Source organism: Anoplophora glabripennis, unplaced genomic scaffold (genome assembly GCF_000390285.2).
Source record: "Anoplophora glabripennis isolate ALB-LARVAE unplaced genomic scaffold, Agla_2.0 scaffold238, whole genome shotgun sequence".
NCBI classification, from domain to species: domain Eukaryota; kingdom Metazoa; phylum Arthropoda; class Insecta; order Coleoptera; family Cerambycidae; genus Anoplophora; species Anoplophora glabripennis.
The window spans coordinates 127,549-154,710 of record NW_019416345.1 but is presented as its reverse complement, the minus strand read 5'-3'; the positions used below and the strand labels follow the sequence as shown (position 1 = coordinate 154,710).

At 31.2% G+C, this 27,162-nt stretch overlaps 2 protein-coding genes across 2 annotated transcripts in view; one reads left to right on the top strand and one right to left on the bottom strand.

The window, feature by feature from the left end:
* The window catches only part of LOC108908356 (alpha-mannosidase 2), a 155,754-nt gene extending 131,258 nt beyond the window's left edge, over positions 1-24,496 (bottom strand). The window contains exons 1-2 of the mRNA XM_023454186.1: positions 24,234-24,496; positions 11,042-11,091 (exon numbers count right to left, since the gene is read on the bottom strand). The gene's annotated coding sequence lies outside the window, so the exon portion shown is untranslated. The remainder of the gene's footprint in view (positions 1-11,041; positions 11,092-24,233) is intronic.
* Positions 24,497-25,768: 1,272 nt separating this feature from the next.
* Positions 25,769-26,909, top strand: LOC108908363 (protein MLP2-like). The gene is made up of 5 exons (XM_018712394.1): positions 25,769-25,858; positions 25,912-26,106; positions 26,161-26,346; positions 26,421-26,624; positions 26,729-26,909. Exons 1-5 carry the CDS (start codon positions 25,852-25,854, stop codon positions 26,845-26,847), a joined length of 711 nt encoding a protein of 236 aa, XP_018567910.1. The 5' UTR covers positions 25,769-25,851; the 3' UTR covers positions 26,848-26,909.
* Positions 26,910-27,162: the final 253 nt, after the last annotated feature.

The window sequence follows — 27,162 nt, the reverse complement described above, 5'->3', positions numbered from 1 at the left end:
TCACAAAATTGTAATCGCCTATCATAGTCGTCTTCCAAAAGCTCTTGGACGAGACATACCTTATAGGGGTGGTATTTCTCTTGTTTCAGAAACATTCGAATTGCATTTCGAGAAGCATCGTGATTGCGGGCCAATGAAACAGTTGTTGTTGAAGTATGAGGATTTTCAACAAGTTCTAATGCAATGTCTAATTTCTTTTCTTCATTCAAAGCACGTGCCCGTCCAGTTTTGGGCAAAGTATGTACTGTACCGTGTTCCTCAAATTTGTAAAATATTTTACTAACTGTCCCTTGCGAGATTTGGTTTTTGGGACATTTCGCATTAAATAAATCGCGCACTTCAGTCTGACTTCTTATTTTGTCTTCACATCCAAGCAATATCAAGATTTCGATGCGTTACCTTTCCGACAATACCACTGCGATTCAGTAAATAACTTGATTTTGACACAATAGTAACGTTTCGAACTCCAATTTACAATTAAAGCGAAAAATTAACCAGAAGGCATGGCAAGTAAGTGGTGCCAAAAACACGCAACATAAAAAATATATCATTTTTGAGTTAGCAGTGATAGGTAGATACAGTTTCAAATTTTTTATTTTATTCTGTTCAAATTCACGGAAGATAATTAAATTTTATTTCACTTGTTAAGTAGGTATTTTATACAACCCTAAAAACCTTGCTATTGAAAATATAAAACCTGTTTGTTTGGTATGGCTGGATTCGGTTTTCTATAAGCTTTTCAACGAGCCCCGTCATGCCTTATATTTCCATTTGAAAAAAAAAAGTAGGGGTAGCTGGGGGTTAGGGAGTTGAAGAAAAATTAAATATTATATAACCGAAAGATGGGAAAAAATCAAAATCAGTTAACGTGTTTCGGCGTTTTAAAAAAAATTAACACATTCAAAGGATATGAATTTTATTCCGTACTTCTGGCCATCCCTGTATATTTCCGAAGGATTTAGGTGCGCTGAATCTGGCAACAGAATTGCTCTATCGCGTCAGGTTTTTGAGATATCCTAACCTAAAAGTGCAAAAAACACTGTTTTTCGTCATATTTGAGGTTATGTAGTAATGCCATCTATTCTTTTGAATCTAAATTGATTCTAAAAGTACAAGGCTCCTTCCTTCGAATACCGTTGACTTTGCTCAAATATCTTTTTTTTTTCGATGAGATATCACATGCTGAAATTTTTAAGTTTCTCAGTTTCTTAATATGCAAAAATCTACTAAGGATCCCTTAGACATCAAGCAGTCGATTGCAATTCTGAAATTTCATACCCATACGGTTTGTGGGTTTGGAGTTGGTGGGTTTGTGGATTTGGAGTTTGTGAGTTTGAGTTCGTATGTATTGAAGGTTTCTGAGTATGAAGTTTCTGAACTGCAGTCAACTGTTTGACGTCTAAGGGATCCTTAGTAGATTTTCGTATATTAAGAAACTGATAAACTTAGAAATTTCAACTTGTGATATCTCAACGAAAAAAAAAAGAGATATTTGAGCAAACTCAACGTATTTTATAGTAAGAAAGATAAAGCCACAATTTTTATAGAGGGGATAGCTAGACCCCTAAGCTTCCCATCCATACTTTCAAAGTGGTTTAATTGCATACAGGGTGATAGAAATTTAATGCCGAGATTAGTTAACTTCAAACCTTCATAAGTCGTTTTTTTTTAATGGAACACCCTGTATGTTTTTCTATATTCTGATACACAATTTTATTCTCTTTCGAATGGTATCAGGGTTCTATATACCTATATCTTCTAGTTTTTAAGTTATCTATTTTTTGTGTAATCACATAAAATCATGTAATTTCTTGCGAGGATAGCTGTGGAATTTTTAGCAAAACTTCAAAACTAACCGTTTGCAAAATATTGAGAGTCTGCGTTTCAAAGTACTCGTACTAAGTATTTACAAGTATCAAGTCTCTTTAAGTATCAAGTCTCTTCAAGTATCAAGTATCTTCAAGTATCAGGTATTTGCAAGTATCAAGTATCTGCATTTCAAAATTTCAACCTTCAGTAAGTCGTATTTGTATTTATCAGCAGACATCGTTTCAAAGTTTGATTTATTATTATTTATTATTTAAAAATTTCAATATACAGAGCCTGCATAAATGTTTACAAGTCACGTGACCGCCGAGCTTAGGCAACCCAACAATGCACGATAATGAATATTCCCTAAATATTGATGTCACCAATGTTAATGATTCGTTTACAATGAACCATGACAAACCGTTGCTTCTACGCTCGAGCAATGCGATCGCTGATTGGTTGAATATAATCTCGTGGAAAATTACATCAATCAAAGCCGGTGAAACAGAATTTTGTGCTTTAATGTAATCTTCATCGTATTGTTTTAATTTTACCAAAATTGAATTGGCGATATGAAGGAAACATATGGGGTTTTGAATCGATTGCACAGGGACGCTGAATCCGAATCCGATGTCCATTTAACCCCATCACCTCAGGATTTTTCATAACCTCAAAAAAAAAACGATATTCTGAACAAATAAGCCATATAACCTTAAGACTCAAACTTCCGACGCTAAATCCAATTAACCAAACATAAACCAATAAACATTTAATCCAATGATATCACAACCTATCAGCCCAAACCCCAATAACCCTATAACCCCATAACCAAGGGAATAATTCATAGGCAATCTGTATTATTGCAAAACATCACATAGCTGAGGAGTACGAGCACTTTAGACTCAGAGGGTTACGAGTTCTACTGTGTCGAATTTTCCTCTTCTTGGATTCCGTGTTACGTGCCCGCCAGGTAGTTCGTATAAAAAATTCACATCCTAATAGTGTTCAACATATGCACACTACTTAAAAAACTATGTAACCTTATTTTAACAACAACAAATGTATTTTCCTCCTGCTTTCCATCTATACTCTCCAATTATTATTTCAATATCTCAGGCCTTTCATTCCATGGTAGCACGTGAAAATGTAATAATTTTTTCATCAATCTACTACACACAGTAAAAAAATTGAATGTTAATTTTCAAACTGAAATAACCCAGAGAGATCCAGAATGATTGTCGGTTGGGGAACGCAATGTGTCACCAAAACCATCGGAACTAGTTTTCATTTGTTAAAATTGATTCCCCTTTCGCAATCAATTATTTAGAAAAAGTAGTGAACTATCGGAAAAAACACGCATAGATGCCTGACTGTTTTTCATTACAATCTTTAATATGACATAAGCTGTCAGGAAGAAAGGGAAGTACATACCTATAAAACTTCATGTTAATATGAAACAGCAGGTGACGATAAACTGGTCTGATCTAGTTATATTACAATAACTAAAAAATCATAATAATTTCCCATAGAAAATTTATTTAATAGGAAAGATATATTATATAATGGACGTTATGTTAATTACGGAATTACTTTTCATTTCCTTAGCCAAAGCTAGGAAATTTTAACCTGCCCTTATGCTCTCGAGCTAGGTTCTGTGGGGGTGGCCCCGCTATTAGATCCACTAGGCCCGCCCTGATGTTCATATCGGTTAAATATTATATAATTATACAGGTTCGGAAAGTCGCCATGGTACATCGGCCTTTACGTGAGAGCGATAAAGTAAGTCATAGAAATCCGTGTGATAGACAAAGATGGTTACATTGAAGACGTTTCATAATCTGAATAGTCACTCTCACTTCTAACCCGAAACGGGCGGTGACTATTCAGATTATGAAACATCTTCACTATAGCCATCCTTGTCTATCGCACGGATTTCTTTACTTTACTTTGTCGCTCTCATGTAAAGGCAGATGGACCGTGTGGATTTTCCAACCCTGTATATAAGTTTACAACTCATTAATAAAAAGTATGCGTAAAATGTAATAACATCAAATCAAAACTTCGTTTGGAGATCTGCTTATGGCAACTAAATTACATTCATTTTTTTTTATTTTGCCACCAATGTTGGTAGGAGGTAGCCAAGAATCGGAGCAACTTCTAGTATAAAACAAGGCAGGGCCGGATCCAAATGGATATTCGAAGAGATTTGTAATTTAGAGGAAGAAATATTTATAGCATTAGCTATGTGGTTATACTTCTAGGCGAGTTACAAAGTTCAAAGTTTACAGAATTTACAATTGTTTTATGTTTGCCAATATAGATACTGATTTCAGATTCAATTAAATTAATTAGCATCCCCGAAACATATCTTATCTGATTTTGATATTCAAATCCTGTTAATTCCCTCGTAATATCTGATTTCAATATTTTATTGTTAATCACCTTCATAATTTTCACACAGGATGTAGATAAAATTGATAAAAACATTGATCGATTACGGTTAAACAACATATTACAAGGTTATTACAAATATACTAACAAATATAAATTGAGTAAACTCAATAATCCTAAATTAGTCAATTTATTTGTTGAGTGAATCCTCAATTCTGTTATCCACAAAAAAGAAATAAATCAGGATTAAGTTTTACAATTCCTTGATATTGTATAAAATAAGTATTAACTAAACTAATAAAACACACACGACTTTATCGACATTGAAAATCTATTAAAATTTGTATTTTTTAACTAAAAAACAGAGACTAGAAATTTTAATACAAGAGGGACGTGTTTTCTGCTCTCTTCTCAAAGTTAAAAAAAAGTAGATATATTTAGATGTATTTATGTTTCAGGATGATTTAGCCACTTATTTATCTCTAGTTTTATTATATTACATAATAAAAATAATTACAAAAAATTTGCAAACACAAAAACGATTTTACTTTACCAAAAATATCTAAATGGGAAAAAATTAAAGATAAATTTGAAAATTAACAGAAAAATATTATGTACGTCAAATAAACATTTACCATATTTGATAGCTTAACACTGCCATCCAAACGAATAGCATTACATTATCAACCTTCAGATAGTCCTTTTCCTTGCAAAAACAAGAAATCAAGGTGGCAACAGTTTTGCTTTTTACAGGTTAAAAGCTGCAATGAAAGATTAATACATTTTATCCACGACTATTGTATAATGTACCCATTATACGTCTGTTTGCTCGACCTTATTAATACCCATTAATCACGGCAGTGATTAATGAGTCATTAATCACTACTGTCAGATGCTTCCTTGATTTAGCTATAATATTATATTGTTCTGCTACAATCAATCGGTTTTTAAAATTTTATCGTGTAAACCACTAAATATTTTCAATTCAGTGCTGTACATATAAAAAAAAAAAAATTAAAAAAGTGAATTTTCCTAGACCAGATTTTTTGTTTAGTATTTTAGTTATCTGGAGACACCCAACATTATCTCGGACATACTCCCTTCAAAGTCGTAGACTATGGGTAAAACCAGGAAAATTGACAGCCCTACATATATCTCAAGCACAAAAGAAAATAGAATAACACTCCATGGGAGCAAAATTCTTATTTTTTATATCCCATCTGCTTTAGAATTTTTTTCAGAATACCATCAATTTATCATCATCAGTCTTAAGATTTTTTTATGAAGGCAACAAGAGAGAACTTTTTCAACGGCCATAAGCGACGCTCTCATTGCTGTACACACTCATCACTTCGGAAAACCGCCACCACTTACAGGACTAGAGCCTCGCGTACATCGGGGTTAAAAAAAGTGCTCGCCTGAACGTAGTTGCTCCGCAAGGTAGGACAAACCGTGCCGTGCATTATTGCCGCTATGACCGTGAACATCAATTTCGCCGAAGAACACTCCACACAAGAGCTTTCCAGGGCACACGTGACGGATAGCGCAAGGACCGTTCCGTGACAAATGATCTCGCGGGTACAAGAATCTGCTCCGGTTTAACGCTGCGTCGAGAAAGCCTGCGGTGAGAGGGTCTCTTTGGATTAACATACTGCGTTAGAGAAAAATCTGTGTGCGACTTATTGGCCATGTCACAGGAACGATTCTTCGAGGAGCGTTAACAAAATCAAGAATTTCCCAATACTATGGATTGTCTTTTGGAATAAATAGGTTTGTTCTTTCGTGTTGCTCAAATGAGGGCAATTTTAAATATAGAAGCAATAAAAGCAAGATAAGATACAAATGAACAGCCGCTAACTAAGTTGTGGTTATTATCATTATTGCTCAATCTCCGAACTTCGATCAGTAATTTTTTTGATGTACATACCAGTGGCGGCTCGTCGTATGAAGCAACTGAGGTCGGGCCTCGGGCTCTCACACCGTATATTGTAATACCTACTATTCTACTATTAACCTAAATTGTTGAAAGATACTCAAATTGCGTATACAAAAACATCCCCATGACTCTTACTAATGCCTACTTTTAATGTGTAATATCTTCCATATTCCATAATATGAATACTGTTATTATTCCCCACCACAGTGAGGTTTCAATTTCCTGGCGCGTCACACTTGCCTATAAATATGCTATGGTTCCCCCACCACGTGAGACGGTTAAAATAACGTGTTTACACGGGGAACCTGAGGCCCATTTCATTCGTCTTATAGTGTCAGTTTCGTGGTACCCGTGTAGTAACGTATGGACGTGAGTGATGATAGTACAGAGATCCAAAATTATTGAACGGATTCTGAACGTACCCTGTCTCTATTGCTATCAAAACTGATTTCCGTTTGCTAAAATTACTTTCTCTTCCAATGTCAATTGTTCGATTTCAGGGTGTTCTGTGGCGATTTCACAATTTGACGTTCTATTCATTGGCGCACGGATTTTTTGGCTTGGATATTATTTTGTAGATTTTGTTGTTACCTGATATATTTTCCGACATTACAAAACAGTATTTTTCAACACTACAGTTAGAGAAGGTGGATATTATACGTGAGTAATTAATTTATTGCGTATGTTGTTCCCTAACCTAATCGTTTTTTTAATTTTAGGTAAAGAACATGGCATGTTCATTAGAACATGATAAATTTCTTTTGGAGGTCTATTTTCGTAGTGGACAAAACAATGATAATGGTTGGAAATATTCGATGAATTCGTGTCATTTACAATTTCAAGGTCAATTTCCAAATGATGAAATTGATTATGAAATTTTTTCCATAACAGTGGATCTCCATCTTAGAAGATGTCGAAAACCGCTTACGGGCTAGTGCAACCAAATCATTACATCAGTTATCTGCTCAAACAGGTAATAACAAATATTTATTTTAAAATTTGTATCATTATTCCTAAATTGTTTATAGGAATATCATATGGATCATGCCATAAAGCAGTAACGAAGTTGCATTTTCATCCATATAAAGTTAGTGTTGTGCAGGAACTACTTCCGTTAGATTTTGGAAAACGTGTACAACTCTGCACCCTAGTAAACTTGGTGTTCGGGTCACGTAGAAGAATAATCGGACGATATTTTTTCCGTGAAAATGTAACTGGGCAGGTATATGGCAGCAAATATTGTTACCATTTTTTGAGGAACTTCACGACGATGAAATCCATCATGGATACTTTCAGCAAGATGGCGCAATAGCTCACACAACGAGACTTTGGAGTTGATTAGAGAATATTATGATGATCGAATAATGAGTCGAGATAGATGGCCACCACGTTCTCCTGACCTTACACCTCTAGACTATTAACGGTTACACACGACTGAAGAACTTCAAGAGGCAATTACAAACGAAATTAGAAGTATTACACAAAATGTTTTACAGAATGTATTTAATAATATGAAAAGGAGAATTAATATCTGCTTGAACAACAATGGACATCATATTGAACATTTACTGTAAAAATATAGATATTATGTTTACTTATCCATATGGATTTTATGTAATTTTAAGATAAAATATTTAATAAAATGTGAAAAAATTCCAATTACTCTGTTATTACATATTGCATGTTGCTTATTGCACTCGGGCATATAGACAACCCTGCCGTATAACATACTCAAGCACTTCCAACCGCTTGCATTTGCTTGAAGCATACGTTTTTAAAACGCTTTTGCTGAATTTCAACAGCTAACAAAAATGTCCAGCGTAAATTTCACAGGTATTGATTTTATTTAATTACACCCTTATTAAAAATTTTATGAAATAGATTGTTATATAAGAAATAATTCTTAATTTTTAGATATTCATTACCGTAAAAGTTTTGAATGCTGACTAACAATCGATTTGCTAAAAATCTAATGCATTTAAGTCTTCGAACCGTATTATTTTAATAATAATAGAGGATTAAATATTTAAAATGGATTGAATCGAATTAAAGAACTTCCGATGCTTTAAAAGAAGACCAGTCGCATAACATCCAATAAAAACTTAAATATTCTCTACTATATTAAGAATGGTCTTCGAACATCATCAATTTAAATTATCAAATAGGAAGGAAATCGGCGATCATCTGAGGCGTACGTGGGAATGTAATAAACGATCATCGAACCTTTCACCAATTTGAGAAACTCGAGCCTAAATAAAAAAGTTGTTTTAGGCTACAACTGTTTGACTTTCTACGCTTCGCAGGATCAATTTGAAAGTAACAAATATGGACGTAATTTTGTAAGTCCGTGGGTGTGTTCTTCGTAATCATAGTATAGTTCCTTCCTAAACTAATTCTCATATTTTTATAACCGTAACAACGTTCAAGGAGTATAACTATAATAAAAACGATGGTAACAACAATGAGTAACGCCAGAAAACAATTTAATTTAATTTAATAAATTTTGGAATATAGACTTACTTTCAAATAGTGATCTCTAAAAAACTGAAACAATTATTGTTTAGAGAAAGCATGACATATTTTTAGCAATTTAAATGTCAGCGATTCTATTAGATGTAATTCAGAGCTTTCATAAATGATTACAAGCGACATAACCAGTAATTTTGTCTGGAACAATAATTTTATTTCCTTCGCGTTGGCAACTAAATTCCGTCAAAATTAGAAATTATTAAAACATAAGATAAATACTACGTTAAAACACCACATTCTGTTTTACCGGCTGGCGATTTTATTCAATTAATCAACGATCGCATTATCTCGAACGTAACGGTTTGTCATTGTTTATCGTAAATGAATCATTAATATTGTTGACGTTAAAACTTATGGATTTTTAGTTGACAATACCAGCCGCGCAATGTTGGTTGCCTAAGCTCGGCAGTCACGTGGCTTGTAAACATTTGTGAAGGCTCTATAATTAATTATTTTTCAGCACACTGCGAATTTGTAACAACTACGTTATAAATGGAAATTTTTATTATATTAATTATTTTGGCACAGGAAATGTCAAAAGTATAACATAATTATATATTTCTGGATTCAGAATGCAAAATATTTTCCGCTGCAGTTAAAATATACGAGATTAATCAAAAATGGTGATGACTGATGAAAATCATTTCCGGTCTTATATCATTCCTCGCAATATACATGTTTTTAAAGTGTTGTTGACTTATTTTTATTACTACATGTTCTGATTATGCAGGAATTTGAAATAAAAAAACAGATAAATACAAAAAATACGTTATATCACTTCAAAAGTTTTGGTTTTAATTTGTTTTTGACTGTTTAAATTTGTTTTGCCTATTTCCATAATTAGAGATATCATTTGATGTTTAAGTATTCTATTATTACTTATATTTTTATTTTAGAATTTGTAGTCAATAAGGATCCAAGTTCACAGAATGATGTGAAGCATATTTTACCGTTAAACAAAATAATCGTGATCTCTTTTAATCGTTAACTTAATATTTAATTTCTGAAATTATCGCTTTTTAATGTAATCTTTGTGCTCATCTATTCTAATTTATAAGGTATAGAGGTCTTTCAAAAACAAGAAAAACAAAAGTGTTGTTTTTTGTATTTTGTATTTGTCTGGTTTTTTTTCAGTGTAATAATTTTGATTAGAGAAAACTATTTTCACAAAAATAACCTTTTTGGGGCAAGAGTTTATTTTATTAATTTTTTAATTTTTTTCACAGGTGACAAAATTTCTAATAAATAAGAGAAAAACAACAACTATACCAGAAATAAATAATTTCAAACAATATAAAAAATAAAATATAGTATTGTACTTTATATTTTATTTTTATTTGTTTTCATTTATGTTTTATATAAATATACATATACAGTGGGTTCCTTTTATGCAGCACAACGTTTTCAAAAATATTTGATATTCAACATAGTTTTCGATGTGTTTGTCAAAAAGTATAAAATCGTATTGAGGATTAAAAAAAACTGATTGATAAGTTATTTAGATTTTAAGTATCGATAATTTCTAGGTAATTACAAAACATATATTTGGAGGACCCTGTATAGAGTCCATATTTCATTATGTTGAGCCATTTTGAAATTTGTGACAACAGATGGTCTTTGTACAGAGCTATCAAAGAATTCAAATTCCTCTCAATATTAGTATATTATGCTACTTAAATAATACAGAAAATAGAAAAATTAGGCAATTCATTATTTACCGTTAAGTTTATTTTTGCTTGTAATATTTAATAATAATACTTCTCCTTAGCAGCCCCCCCCCCACCAAATGCTCGAAAAAAATATGTAAGATCAAACAAAAAAAAAATATTTTTAAAAAATGTCTCAGTTTTCTTGACAGCATAACCTTTTCATTGTTTTCAAATTTTAAAATACTTAAATTAATAAAGATTAAGAATTTTCTGTTTTCTTGATTGCATGATTTTTTTTATTTTTTACTTTTTTTTATTTATTTATTTTTTATTCATCAACTGTACAAATACCCGCCCAAAGTCCATCTCTGGATCTGCTAGTGCTCGTATTAGTAACTTGACGCATTTTTTTTACCATTCTGTATGAGACCATCTTTAGTTACACTCTAGACTAAAATACCTCAATATAATGAATTTTGGACTTTATAAAGAAAGATCTAAATATCTGTATTTTAAACTTCAATTGAACTTACTTAAACAGACACCCTGTAAGCAGAACGAAAATAAAATTTTATTAGAAAATAAGGAAGTACAATTCAAATAACCTACTAATTTTCTTGTTTTATGAACATAGCAGGCCATGAAATTGAGATAGAAATAGATATGAATGAAAAAGTAAAAACATACTTTTTTAAACATTAAACGCTAAAACTTTTCTTGTGCTTACCCAAACAAAAGCGTGGACAACGGTGTCTGCAGCTCGCGCTACGTCCTAGCCTAAAAAAAAGAGATGATTACAGAGATAAAACTAGTTGGCCTTGTGAATCCATTTATGTAATGTTGCTATGAAATTTGTCCGGATTTAGTACACGAATCAAGGGAAATTAAATGGTAGAAGTGATTCCGGTTATCAGTTGCATCATGCAGGGGCGTTTATTTGGATCGTGTAAAAAAAACAATTTATAATCTTGTTCGCGATCTGGTGTTTAATTATAAATGCATTACAGCCCGTTTGCGTAAAGCGGCGCGGGAATATAGGGCAGCCGGTGCCGTTCTCGTTTAAAATTGTTTCATTTTCATACGCAAGACGTGCGTAATAGTAGTAGACGTAACCCGCGTGAAATCTTAAAATACGTAATAACGTCATGGCACGCACAATAGGTAGATATTGCAACTTTCGAGCAGAGCCGAAGAGCTAAACATTTTTGGGGACCTATTATCCTATATCTTTCTCAAAAAATAAAATACGGGGTGTTCCAAAACAATATGTACCTAGGTTTTTTAGGAAGAGGTTGCTAAGACGTTTTTTATGTGACGATGATGATGAATTTTGCACATGTACCAAAACTTTTTATGCCTCACAATGTAAAACTAGAGTTAAACACCAAACATTACAGGCGGATTAAGATGAGGGACTGTAGAGTAAAAAAATATTTTTTTGCGCGGTATTATTTCAAAATTTGAAATTTCAAGGTTTCTTTACACAACAATGAATACTATTTGGTACATATATACTGTACCGAATTTTCTTTATTTAACACAATTTTTATACCCACAGTTTACAAATTTTGACAGTTTGCAATAACAAATAACTTAACCTCTCCTTGGATTTCTAAGAACAGTATCGAAAAATCTCTAGCTTCTAAGAACATAATAGAAAGAAACAGAACGTATTCTAGAAACATCATGAAACAAAAAGAAAACAAATGTATAAGCAAAGCACAGTAGGTCGAATTTCTCTTCGTATGCATAAAAGAAAAAGATTAATACATAAAAAAAAATCAATTTTTTTTAGATATCCTATATGAAAATGGAATTTTATCTACACAAAAATAGTTTATTACACAAGGAAAATAAATAATCGATTTTAGCCTGATATGTCGCTAGCTTTTTTTACGATACATTATATAGGTACCTACTATTTTATTCCCGTGACGGTAAATAACTCTATAAGATATTAAAAAATCAATAGAAGTGAGGAAAATGTTTCCGTTTTTCGCCGTTTTTAATTTTTCATAAATAAAAATATGTTTCAAACCACTTTTTAATCAAAAATTTCTCAAAAGGTCAAGGTTAACTAAATTAAAATTTTTTTGTCGTTGACGCCTGAACAGTTGCGCCGCCCCTTCTACAAATTTTTACGGTAAAATAATTTCTTTTAAAATTTAGTTTACAATATTATCTAGTTAATTACATAGATTAGCCATATGAAACACTGAAAAGGAAATGTTGAATTTGTAATGTGCAAAATTCATTTCAAAAACACTGAATACGTGGGCTCCTCGTAGCTCGCACCTAAATCTGTAGTGTTTACAGCGGTGGTCATGGTTACCGTCGCGTAACAGTGAAAGACAGAGTGGGAGTAGCGCATATTTAATATGCAATTTGAGCTCTCTTTAGTCAGCCCATGACCAAATAATAGTTATTCACCCTATTTTTTCTTATTAAACGTAATTTGTTTACGTGTACGGTAAAATTTTGTTAGCTACTTGTTTGTACAAATTTCCCCTCCTTTCAACTCTATCCGTGCATTTATCTTCATTCTTTTGTGACCCCGGTGCCCTGGTTTACCCTACGCCACTGCTTTCAACTTCATCGTAGGTACATTTCATTTACTTTCCTGCAAGGCGATTTCCTGATACTAATTATACCTGCTCAATAACTTCTATACCAACAGAAAAAACAAAAACAATTTGTGTTTTTATCATATACAGGATGTTTCAGAATAACCTACCATAAATTCTAGAAGTAACAGAATATTACAAAATGATATAATTTTCTATGAACTACAGATTCATAGGCTTTTATTTTCAAAGTTACATCAGTTACAGTTCATTATCTTTTAACGAATTTTGGTAATACATATCTCCAAAAATAATTAACGTATCATATTGAAAGGACCCCGCACAAATCTTATGGAAATTGGGTCGCTGTCAAATTCGCTGAATTTTTGATATGTGATAGAGTTCATCATACTGGTCAATTGTCTCAATGGCCACAAAGCTCAAAAATGGATAGTTTGGCCGGTACAGAGCTTTAAAGCTCCGAATATCCTCCACGGATTTATGTATATGCGCAGTGTGTATAGACTTTTGAAATAGCCTATTTCATTTTTTTTATTATCTAGGTTTATATTTTTGAGGTTGCTGAATTCAGATCTGTTGTTAGATTTTCAAAATTGACAGTTGGCAGCTGTCAAATAGCTGTCAATGTGCTATAATAAAGCCAAAAACTTGTTTTTTTATGTTTTATCTTTCTTTTTTTTTGAGCTAAATGACAGCTGCCGATAGTCATTGTTATTGATTTGATATCGTCTTTGAACTTATCGAACTAAAAAAAAAGAAAGATAAAACATAAAAAAACAAGTTTTTGGCTTTATTATAGCACATTGACAGCTATTTGACAGCTGCCAACTGTCAATTTTGAAAATCTAACAACAGATCTGAATTCAGCAACCTCAAAAATATAAACCTAGATAATAAAAAAAATGAAATAGGCTATTTCAAAAGTCTATACACACTGCGCATATACATAAATCCGTGGAGGATATTCGGAGCTTTAAAGCTCTGTACCGGCCAAACTATCCATTTTTGAGCTTTGTGGCCATTGAGACAATTGACCAGTATGATGAACTCTATCACATATCAAAAATTCAGCGAATTTGACCGGGACCCAATTTCCATAAGATTTGTGCGGGGTCCTTTGGAACGCTCATGTTTTGAGAGATTCATAGTAATTTTGTTTTTCAATTAGTGGATTATCTTTTAAATCCAGTTATACAGGGCTTTTATTATGCTGCAAACCTGAAATATGGTAAGTCACAACTTTTTTGAGGTTAGGATTTCGAGCTTCCCGATACTGTCACGATTACATGTGTAAAATTACATCTTTAATTTAGTATTTTTTGCAATTTTACGTATATATGTGTCAAAAATTCAATATTCTGTGTATAATTGTATGCAGGGTTGTTTCATTTCTCAGAAAGGTTGATTTTTATTAATTTTTTCGATAGTGGCAACCGAAATTTCCGCGCAGTTGCGTATTCTGAAGGAGCGTTTTTAATTTTTTTTTGTACTTTTTGACATCCTGTATAAAATTTTATTACACCTTTATACTGCAATCTTCACGAATTACATAAAGATAAATATTTAAAACAATTTCTATTTAAAAAAAAATGTAAATTCCACCACAAGTAACAATTTTACTGCCTTTTAAATATTAATACGTCAATCAAACAAAACTTGTATTTTTATTACTATAGGTTATCCCTTGTTACGAGATTCTATGAACTCTCTCTGACCCCCGACATTTGTTTTCAAATCAAACAGAACTGGAAAATTTGTAAAGCACAAATTCATTTATATTTTATTGCTATGCTAACGCAATCGACAGCTAAATTTAAAATGTTTTTATTCATAGTCACAACAAAACCGTTTTAAATAAATATTTATTACATTTTACCAAGCTTTAACCTCTACTATAACCAGTTAGTCAAAATTAAAAAAAAGACATTATCTATCAGAACCCAAAAACGACGCAATTTTCCTTCATTTTGTAGAAAATAAGTAAAGTTTAAGGAACTGCAGCTAATTAGCAATTGATGGAAAAAATAACTAGCGCAAAACCTCTTACAAGTTTTATTTGAATATCTCTAAAATACCTAAAATTATTACCTAGGTAAATCAGTTTTCAACACCATGGTCCACAAAATTATGCAGTTTGAATTTTTTAAAATAAACTTGTGCTATCCACATGTTTATGAATTTCGAATAGATGTCTTTTTAAGAAAATTCTTGTATTTAGGCATATCACCCGGTACCCGGTATACAAAATACACCCATGGAAAGTGCATTTTAAACCGTAGAACTGAACACGCAATACTAATTTGCAAATAATATGCCTAGATCATTACATATATGTTTTTCTTATAATTACCTCGGAAGCGATTTCCACGTATTACATAATTTTGTTCTGTTGGTTATTTGATTCGTTCTGAACACGTGCAGGCAAATTTAAAACATGGGCCCAACATATATGAATACAATGTAGTAAAAATAGACGTAATGTAAATAACCACATCGAATATTATGACAACAAAATAGTACAGTAATGTTAAACGAATGATGTGGTTCGGGTTACATAACAAATTAGATTAAAATTTGACAAAAATCTAAAATATTTGAGGTTTCAAAAACCGACATAGTTTAATAATCATAATAAAAGTCGTATAATTTTAAAATGGTCTTGACGCATCTTTAGATGTTTGTGAACTACGACATCAAAGGAGCTACTAAGGCATCTCTTATTTAAAAGCAACAACTTCTTTAATAACAGAAAATGTCTTCAGAAGGAAACAGTGGAATGTAGTAGTGTATTTTCTTAACGTCAAATTAGTCCAGTTCGTAGAGATTCGGCCTGTGTCAAACCTTGATAACTCGGAAATAACTAAACAGGCCTACTTTAAATGATGAGTACAATAACAGGCTAATTTGCTGACAAAGTATTTTATCAGGAAAAAAAAATTATTAACAATTTAATCGTGAAAAAAATTTTTTTTAGTAGTTTTCTTTAAATAACTCAGCGGGATGACATTGTACGAAAAAATGCTTAGGACATGATTTTGTTCGTAATAAAAATAGCTACAAAATGGCGGTGGTCCGATTACGAAATTTGCAATAACAAAGCCGTGAGATTGAAAAAACGGTATAAAACGTCAATTTTTTAAAGTTGCTGTAAAAATGTCAATTATAAACAAAAAGTGATAAAACTTTCGAAAACTATAGTTCAATATATATACAATAATGACGCTAAAGCCGAAAATCAGGAGAGCAAAACTTTTTGTTCTATAAGGTGTTATACATTCATCGGCATCTGAAACTCGAAACTTTGCCAAATTTGTTCGAAGCTTTGCTGACACTTGAAATTTGGTACACACATAGTGTAAATATGCAGAAACCAAAAGCAATTTGCAAAATTCAAGTATCTTCATTTTTGCAGTTTTGGTAAGGTTTTATACGTCACCCTAGTTTTATACGTCACCGTTTTTTTAATTTTTGGACGTATATTTATGTATATTTATAAAATATTCCATTACGGTAGATTAGCCAGCATAATTACCTACAATTTAAAAAAATATATATTTTCATCGTTTAGATCCTAAGCTACTTAACATTTTGCGCCTGTTAGCCGTAGTCGTACATTATTCAACATATTAACATAAAACAAAATCGTACGTGTGGGGTAAACCTTTAACTTTAAGTAAACAATTGTTTAAATTTACTGTTGCATATTTCTAATAGTATACAAGCGCCGAAGAGCGGAGCTCGCGCTCGAAAATGAAAAGTTAAAGGTTTACCCCACACGTACGATTTTGTTTTATGTTAATATGTTGAATAATGTACGACTACGGCTAACAGGCGCAAAATGTTAAGTAGCTTAGGATCTAAACGATGAAAATATATATTTTTTTAAATTGTAGGTAATTATGCTGGCTAATCTACCGTAATGGAATATTTTATAAATATACATAAATATACGTCCAAAAATTAAAAAAACGGTGACGTATAAAACTAGGGTGACGTATAAAACCTTACCAAAACTGCAAAAATGAAGATACTTGAATTTTGCAAATTGCTTTTGGTTTCTGCATATTTACACTATGTGTGTACCAAATTTCAAGTGTCAGCAAAGCTTCAAACAAATTTGGCAAAGTTTCGAGTTTCAGATGCCGATGGATGTATAAAACCTTATAGAACAAAAACTTTTGCTCTCCTGATTTTCGACTTTAGCGTCATTGTTGTATATATATTGAACTATAGTTTTCGAAAGTTTTATCACTTTTTGTTTATAATTGACATTTTTACAGCAACTTTAAAAAATTGACGTTTTATACCGTTTTTTCAATCTCACGGCTTTGTTATTGCAAATTTCGTAATCGGACCACCGCCATTTTGTAGCTATTTTTATTACGAACAAAATCATGTCCTAAACATTTTTCGTATAAAGTCATCCCGCTGAGTTATTTAAAGAAAACTACTAAAAAATTTTTTTTTCACGATTAAATTGTTAATAATTTTATTTTCCTGATAAAATACTTTGTCAGAAAATTAGCCTGTTATTGTACTCATCATTTAAAGTAGGCCTGTGTAGTTATTTCAGGTTATCAAGAAAATGTCACCAACCGTAACTTTTCGGCCTCTGCCGACTGGACTAAATACCTAGGATACATATAAAGGCTGAATGTAAAATATAAAGCTAATATTAAACAAGATGGGAAAGACATACAGGGTGTATCCTAAGTCTATGTCATAAATTAAGGGGGTGATTCCTTGGGTCACTTTAGGCCCAAAAGCTTTAATAATGGCCCTGAGCCTAGTGTCTAAGATAGAGGGCGTTGAAATTTTTGAAAAATATCACATTTTTTCGATTATCTCTGAAGTTGTTTGACGTAGACTGAGGAAACTTGGGGAAATGATGTAACTAATTAAAGGTATTCGGTACGAAAAGGCTGTAACTTGCCGAGAAATGATCGTACAGCAATTAATAAAAAAACAAATCGAAGATTGACGTTTCTGAAGTTGTTCTTATCGATTTTTGATAAAAATTTTTCGATGCAAGAAAATTCAAGAAAAAAGTAAAAAATTGGGTATTTAAGGATTATCGCAAAACGTGAGATAAATTTACATATAATGAATACACTAAGGATATTTTCGGTTTTTTAACCTCAAAGTAACCCAAAGAAACACTAAAGAGTTCAAACCGCTGCGATTTTTCTTTCATTGTGATTCGTACGATTTTGTTAAAAATTTATGACAGTATAAATTTTGCATGTTTCATTCATTTTTTCAATTGATTTGATCGATTGATTTGTTTTGTAAAAATCCGTATTTTTTTATCAAAAAATGTCCATGGCCCATGTCCTTATATTTTTTATTAAATTTATATTTTCTCTCTCCTGTGGAATAATATTACAGTAACGATGTTTTTTTGCACCACTGCTCGAAGACAGATATACCTATATGTAATTTCTTCGTATGGGAAGGCACGTACAAACGTAACTGTAACCGTACAGACATCATGATTACATACCTCGCAATATCAGTCAAAATCACACGAATAATTTGTTTCTAGTAACTTTAATTAATGATAATAACATATAATTTTGACGTGGAAAAATTGCCGCTAGTAAACGTCAAATACTTTTACGATATCGCCAATGGAATACGAGCAATTGAAACCGCTCGTAGGAATTTCTAGCAACACCGGTTTAATTTTTTTTCCGTCTAAAAAAAAGTACAGATATTCGTTCATTTGTTTTACCTTCGAACGAACATGTCTAAACGTCAAGAAAAATTAACATTTTTCTTATTCCTATTTGTAAAATGTTTTGAACATGAGGCGTTCATTTTATCCCACAGACTTTCATACAGAATAATTTCGGTTTCCACCCAGTGACGTAAATTTCTAGACCGAGTTCTAGACGCTATTACAACATATCAACTTTATTTGTGCAACCTGCTACGCCATTAAAATAACTATTTTAAGGGCTAGGTGGATATTTGCCAGAACAACAAATTTACCTGGTTAGCACTGTTTGTTCTAATAATAACTGTAATTAATTTTTACACGTAATCAAAACTCCATAAATATTTGCATACATAGTGTTAATTGTAAGTAAAGAAATTATTTCATTTTCTGCGGTAAATTCATTGGATTTTATACACAAATACTGTTGTATGAAATGAATTGGCTTGTTTTATGCACATCATTGAGTGAACTTCACAAATATTGATTTTCAAGAAATTAAAAAAGCAAAAATCAGGGTCTTATTTTAACTTCATAGAAAGATGAAACTGACATCGTGCATGGAAAAAAACAAGGACGCAATTATTTCGTTTCGGGGTTAAATTTACAGGAGAAACAAATGAGATTAAACATTTAAATTTCTAGTTTAAAAAAAGTATATACAAAAACTAATGTAGGTATATGAGGATGAGGAAGCACTTTATTTAAAAACAATTTTAGTCGCAGTTAGATTGTATAAAGCGTGACGGACGGAAGCATATCATATGCAATAATTCATTGTCAAACTTAATATTGTAATATAAAAAATACACCTATAGTTATGTATTGCTTGGGATCACCGTCAATTTGAAAATATACAGGGTGTTTCTAAACTATGGTGCCAAATGAATGTGACACATAGAAAATGTCATTTTGAGCAAAAAGTTCCATGTAAACATAGGTCCGAAAATGCATAATAAAAAAGTTACAGGGTGATAAAGGTACAGTTTGAGAAACAATTTTTCGCAATAACTTCTACAAAAGTTAGGCAATTTAAATGAATCTTGGTGCAGTTTCTTAGACACTAAAATGCAACAATTTCGTGCAAAAACAATTTATTCCCATCGCCCAGGAGCGGAGAGCCGGGGTAGCACATAGGATTTTATTATGAAAAAAAAATTGTCCTTTGCATTTTCGGAAAATTGATCAAATTTTCTGAAAAATAAACTAATATGTCACAAAAAAGGTACTCTTGTTCAATGTCGCCAATATGAACCGTTCTCTTTAAAATTTGCAAAATTTATTGTCGTGCACCCGACAAGATAGAGGTAGCAATGGAAGTTCGTCATCATAGTAGCCATGAAATTTAAAATAACCTTTCAGTTTTCCTGTCAAAAGTTAATTGTAAGTTTTGATAGCATAAAATTTAGCTGGCGTTACTCATTAAAAGTTGTTATGGCAGAACAATACACCTTTGGAGAACTTGCAGATATGCATTTAATTTACGGAAAATGTGACTGTAATACAAGAATGGCAAGTAGATTATATGAACAAACCTATCCAAATAGGAGAATACCTTCTCGAAAATTGTTTATGTCCATCGACCGGCGCCTTAGAGAAACAGGTACTTTTAAAAAAAGTCATTATGACACTGGCCGTCCCAGAACGATCCGAACTCCAGGGGCTGAAGAGCGTGTTCTCCAACGTTTTGAAGAAGATGATACTTTAAGCACCAGAAGAATTGCTTTCGCCGAAAATATGCCACATTCCTTGGTATGGAGGATTGCTAGGGAACAACAACTGCATCCATATCATATGACTAAAGTACAAGAATTGCTTGCTGAAGATTTGCCAAAACGACTACAATTTTGCAACTGGATGTCAGAAAAGGTTCGTGTTGATGCGATGTTCGCCAAACGTATTTTGTTTACTGATGAGTGTTGTTTCACAAAAAATGGCATTTTCAATTTAAGAAATAGTCATCACTGGAATGATGAAAATCCAAATGCAACAGTTGTGCGACATTCACAATACAAAATTAAAATCAATTTATGGGCGGGAATAATTGGCAATAAACTTTTGGGTCCAATTGAACTTCCTCTAAATGTGAATGGGGAAAATTACTTACATTTTTTGAACAACGACTTTGTTGAAGTTTTGGAAGACCTTGATTTGGAAACCAGAAGAAATATGTGGCTAATGCAAGACGGGGCCCCTCCTCACTACTCTCGACAAGTAAGGCGACATTTAAATAATATTTTTGCAAATAGATGGATTGGTCGTGGATGGGATGCTCCTCAGCCATGGCCACCAAGAAGCCCAGATCTAACTCCTTTAGATTTTTTTGTTTGGGGATACGCAAAATCTAAAGTGTATGAAATTCCAATAGAAGACGAGGATCATTTAAGGCAAAGAATAACGGACACTTTCAATGAAATAAAGACGAATGAAGAAGTTTTGAATAAGCTCCCCTTTCATTTCTTAAAAAGAGTTAGAGCATGTATTAGAGCTAACGGTGATCACTTTCAACATATGCTTAAATAATTTTTTTTTGTAGTAAGTAGTTTTGTTATGTTGTAATTTAAAAATAAATGTTATTTGTTATAACAAATTTACAAACCAAATCCATACCCAGTTACCACATAAAGCATAGCCTTCTTGATTACAGCATTCTTGTTGTCGGGTGCACGACAATAAATTTTGCAAATTTTAAAGAGAACGGTTCATGTTGGCGACATTGAACAAGAGTACCTTTTTTGTGACATATTAGTTTATTTTTCAGAAAATTTGATCAATTTTCCGAAAATGCAAAGGACAATTTTTTTTTCATAATAAAATCCTATGTGCTACCCCGGCTCTCCGCTCCTGGGCGATGGGAATAAATTGTTTTTGCACGAAATTGTTGCATTTTAGTGTCTAAGAAACTGCACCAAGATTCATTTAAATTGCCTAACTTTTGTAGAAGTTATTGCGAAAAATTGTTTCTCAAACTGTACCTTTATCACCCTGTAACTTTTTTATTATGCATTTTTGGACCTATGTTTACATGAAACTTTTTGCTCAAAATGACATTTTCTATCTGTCATATTCATTTGGCACCATAGTTTAGAAACATCCTGTATATAATTTTCGGTTTCAGTTACCTTTTTTATTTAAAAATAATATACACATTTTACTTCGGAAAATTAACTTACATAAATTGTCAGTATTGATTGTTAATGTTTTTACAGTGCTTGATGTCAAATAGTGTATTACTCTAATAAGAGCTATTATTTGATAACCTCGTTGATAACGTATTTCATTTTCCCAAAAAAGATTAATCGAATCTACAACGAAAAATGTATAACTTGTCTAAGAATAATTGCTTCAATAAATAAATATAAGAAAAAATTTTTTAGAGAAACGGGGAATAAAGTAAAATGAAATTTATTTTTACCAATGAATATCCCTTCCTTCAAAATAATGGACAGGTATTTTTAAAATTAAAGTGTCATTTTTATAAAAATTAAAATATAGGGTTGGCCGACCCTGATAGCTCGAAGAGAGTTGCACATTTGCAAAATATGCTTTTTCATAATCAATTAATATAGGTTAGTCAGGTAATTTTTTCATTTTTTGTGAAAAAATTTTGCTCACGATGATATACAGGGTGTTCTACAAATTATATGATAAACTTTGACAAATGGTAGCTGATTGAAATATGAAATTCTATTTTTTAAAATGCTTGTAATTTATGGCCGTACATATTTGTTTTTTGTTGTATCTTGTTTCATTTTACCTTTAAATTTAATAAGGACATAATTAAATTACAAAAATTAGATTTTTAGTTTTTTTTTAAAACATTAAATTTCATTTTACAAAAAGTGGGAAAATTTTAATATTAATTTCAACCTCGCCTGCACAACTGCATCAGAATTGCGAAAAATCACATAGGTAGTTGTATCATAAAATGTGTTTTTTTCTATAATTAATCATACAAGTTTGTCCAAAGTCATCTTGTCCCCAAGTTTCATATGCGCAGTGGCAATTACTCGTATATTTAAGCGTAAAAAAATTAAATAACTATATTTATCAGACCTACAAACTATAAGTAAAACCATAAACAATGGTAAAACTTTTGCACAGAAGGTACTTGCCCTATTATTAAGACTGCTATCTTTGTTGTCATTTCATTTTCATCTCGCATCTGTTTGGTCAAGCTTACTTTAAAAATTGTGAAGTAATAATTTTTGAAACACAAAATTCAGGCCAAAACTCATTTGGGCGATACCTACTATAGTAGGTACTGCCTTGTTTCATAAGGAGCGCTATTTAAAAATCACTTTGCCCCTCATTTCACTTTGTCATGTCTTTCCCTACATCTGGATATTCATACATGGTATTCACAAATTATACGACTTTGACGATTCGTAAGAAACGCATAGATATAAATCTTATTGGAATATCCTACACATAGCCTACCTATAACTTGAGTCACATATTCTCATTCTCATAATATATATATATATATAATTTATTGTTTAGCATACGAAAAAGTAATTACCATTATTAGTTCAGCAGACTTAGTTCTAGGAATTTTCTTCATTGCAAAATATGAACAATATTTGAAATTAGTAAAATCTAAATAATTTTCAAGGCTAAACAAAATAATTTCTCTAAATTGATGTTGAATACAATTTTATTTGATGAGAACAAGCAATTTAACGATGTTTTGGCAACCATATGTATGCTACATATTCGTTACAATCTATTTTGTTAGTACCAAATACCAAATTGAATGTAACAGGGATACCTAAAATCCAAAAGAAATCCAAAAATTGTTAAATATATCATGCGATAAAAATGTTTTCTTCTACCACATTGCTTCTGCTTTTCTACTCAGTATACAAAATCTACAAACATCATGTATATAATGGTATACTGATAAAATATATCAGAAACGTGACTTGTATGACTTTTTTTTTAGGTATTTATTTAAACTAATTGTAAGAAGCCTACCCAATATTTCTATTTTGCACTTTTCTTATGCATTTAGATACACTACAAACACATAGAAGCAAAAATTTAATCCGTTAATAGAATAAATAAATTACTACTAGGTACTAAAGAGAAAAAAATATAAATTTGTCTTTCTCATAAACTGCTTAAATATCTACATGAAAAGACATAATTCTCGCTACTTTTCAAGAAAATGTATGTTATACCTATATATTATTAAAAAACATACAAAACCATAACGTTATGTTTTAATAATAATAAAAAATATATAATTTTAAATACATAAAATTATTTACCAGTATAATTCAAAGTTCCACCGTTCAAAACTCATAAAACTGTAATATATAACATGACCTTTGACTTTACTTTTTTTAAGCCAATTATCTTATTGAATACAAAATTTATGCCACCAACACCAACGAAATACTAGGACCACAGGCAATAATTTGTATATACAGTGAAGATCACAATGTGGGTATCATTTAGAGATTTATTTCTTAAATAAGTAATTTAAGGCAACAATAAAGAAAAATACATTAAGTTAAAATACCAAAGTAGGTATCAAGAAGCTTATTTTATTTAGTTGCTGCAGTCGCTGTTTCTGTATTAAATAGTTAAAGAAAATTTGACCAACTTACCCAGATTGATGTTATTTTTCGATTTATATAAGTATTAACTTAATAATTTTGTTAAATAAATTTTCACCGAAACATAAACCTTGCCGCGACTTTTTTATATTTATCAGCGTTTTGTTTATCTGAAACGTCAAAGTACATGCACACCCGACGCCATCTCGACATCAACTGTTTTGTTGTTGTTAGTGCGAGAGAAAGAGAAAATTGTTGGACCAATCAATAGAACACCGCGGTAGATTTGAATACAGGGGCTGTTTTCCAACCCTACAACATTTTTTTTGCAACAATATAAAGATAATTATAACTAATAGATTTACCTTACATTCATGTAGTCTTATATTATAACTGTATAGATAAATATCTAGGTACTCATTGCTTTTAAAGTATCTATTGTCTTTACAGAAAAAGTTATCAGAATTTAAATGTTTTTTATGAGTAATCATTTTAAAAGCCTTGTTTTTTTAAGATTTATTTGACGCATTTCAAATTTATTGGAGTTAAGCAATAAAAAGCGAATACAGTAGGTAGATCTAAAGAAAGTTGACAAAAGGATCATTTTTATAGGAGCAAGCAAATCTCTATTTAAAATAGCACTGACCAAACTATATAAGTACCTACCTATGTTAAATAAAAATTTAAAATATTACTGCCTTAACTCACATTGATTTTTACATAAAAAAATATGCATTAGTTTAGGATAAGCAACTGTATTTTTATAAAAAGTGCAGCCACAATAGACTTGGGCAAAGGGCATACAGCAAAGTTTTTATCTGCAGAAACCTTCTTTAGAAACCTGGTTATACCTATGTATGTACCTACAATTAGGTAGGGACGAAGGTACGAAAGTACAACCGTTTATCTAGAAGTTACAAAATAATAATAATCGTAAGAAAATTTATATATTTTCGGGCAAATGTTGTATAGGCAACATACAATACATTCAAGTATTTTAAAATTATGCTCTGGGAGATGGCTCAGAGTTTTCATTTAAGTGCTCTCTCTTTTTCGATTAATTAAATAATTGTAAAAATTGTCACATTGTCCTCAAAAATTTGTGTTCATGTTCAATAATCGTCCACTTAAGTCGTGGCGGCACCCATGCTTCTTCCAACTCTCTTTAGCTTGTCAGCAAGTTTTGTTTACCAAATTGAACAGATTTAAACGTAATTGATGAAAGTATGAATACCTATTCGGTGTACCTATTTAGGTGTAGGTTACTGCACCTTAACTCCTGCATAAATCATTCTTTTCAAAATTTCATGTGTACACTTCGTTTGCAGAATTCATTCAATAAAGGCGAAGTACTTGGGAATTTGATTTAGCAATAGCCATTAGCCAGGGATGAAAAAATACATGAAGAAAACCATATTATTTTCCTTATCTTACTGTAAAACCTTTTACTTCTTACTTATGTTTTTTTATTTAATATTGGAGATGAAAATTATTTATTTTTCCCATTGCATTTTCTGATTTGTAAATCGTCTAAGGTTCTAGTGATTTCATGTTTGCCATGTTTGTTTAAATACTTCAAATTTGTAATTTTAAGGTTATGTTTGGGATTTTAAAATCACAAAATCGTTACTATTGTAGCTATAAAACTGCAGTTTTCTATATTGTTTAAATGGACTGTAGGTATATGTGATATTATATTTTATACAGATAATAAAAGTTCATCTTTTAGTATTCAGTACCTCTCGAAGTAGCAGTAATTTCATACAGTACAAAAACAATGATGGTTCATTGGATTATTCAGCAGATTGGGATACTTTTTCTTTCGAAAATGAATTAAATACGAGGGAAAATATCCTGAAGGAAGATTTAAAAGCCTATAATCATTTATTGGATGAAACTTCTCCTGATAGTTCTGCAGATATTGGTAATCGGATATAAGGGTTCTTTATGAAATATATTGAATTATTTTTTCCCATAGGTAAACTCTTGATAAATGAAATGAAAGATAAAGTAGGATTGGTTGATAAACTATTAGAGACACATAAAGATTATTACTTTAAATACAATAGTTTATTAGAAGAAAGTAAAAAAATTAAAGATAATATGGCAAAATTAACAGCAAAAAATGATTCTCTTCAAAAGACTATAAATAACTTAGAAGAAGGTAGGCACCTATTAATGTGTAGAATATTATTGAAAGCTTGTCACAATTAAATGATTTTAAACAAAAATTTTTAGAAGAAACTACATCACGCAAAGATTATAAGCAATTAAAGTTAGCCTTGCAAAAGGCAAGTGAAATGTATACCACTTATTTTAATATAAATATATCAACTAAAACTCTATCAGATACGACTTACGAAGCGTCTTTGTACTTTAATGAAAAAGATGACAGTATACCGATTAAGTTTACAACTGATAGAATAGAACGAAAAATTATAGGTAAGTTCTTATTAAAAAAACCAGTAAGGTTAAAACCATAAAATTTATTTCTGCTGTTAGTAGAATATTAATATATAATTTTAAAAATATTTGTTATATTTTAGATTTTCAACCGAATGGAGCACTATTGCAAAAAGAAGAAGATATTAGAAAAAAATATGGGAATTTAAAAAACATTTCAGGTTTATTCTGTGCATTACATGATATTGTATCAAAAAACTGAATAATTTATATATCTATGCAATATTGTAATGTTTTAATAGAATATTAATTATTTTTATCAAATCTCAAGCCAACTATATATATTTTTTATTTTTTACTTAGCCAGACTATAAAATATCAAAATCTGGTAATATAAATTTGAACATTTCATTTTATTGATAAAAGAAACTAAAACAAAGAAGAGATTAATGTAATTGAGATAAAATAAATATTTGTTTTATAAAATATGCATATATAAACTATTATTGCCTGAAAAAATAACGGCAGTGAAATAAATAATAATTTGTACCAATCGCAGTTTTATTGTAAACCCTAA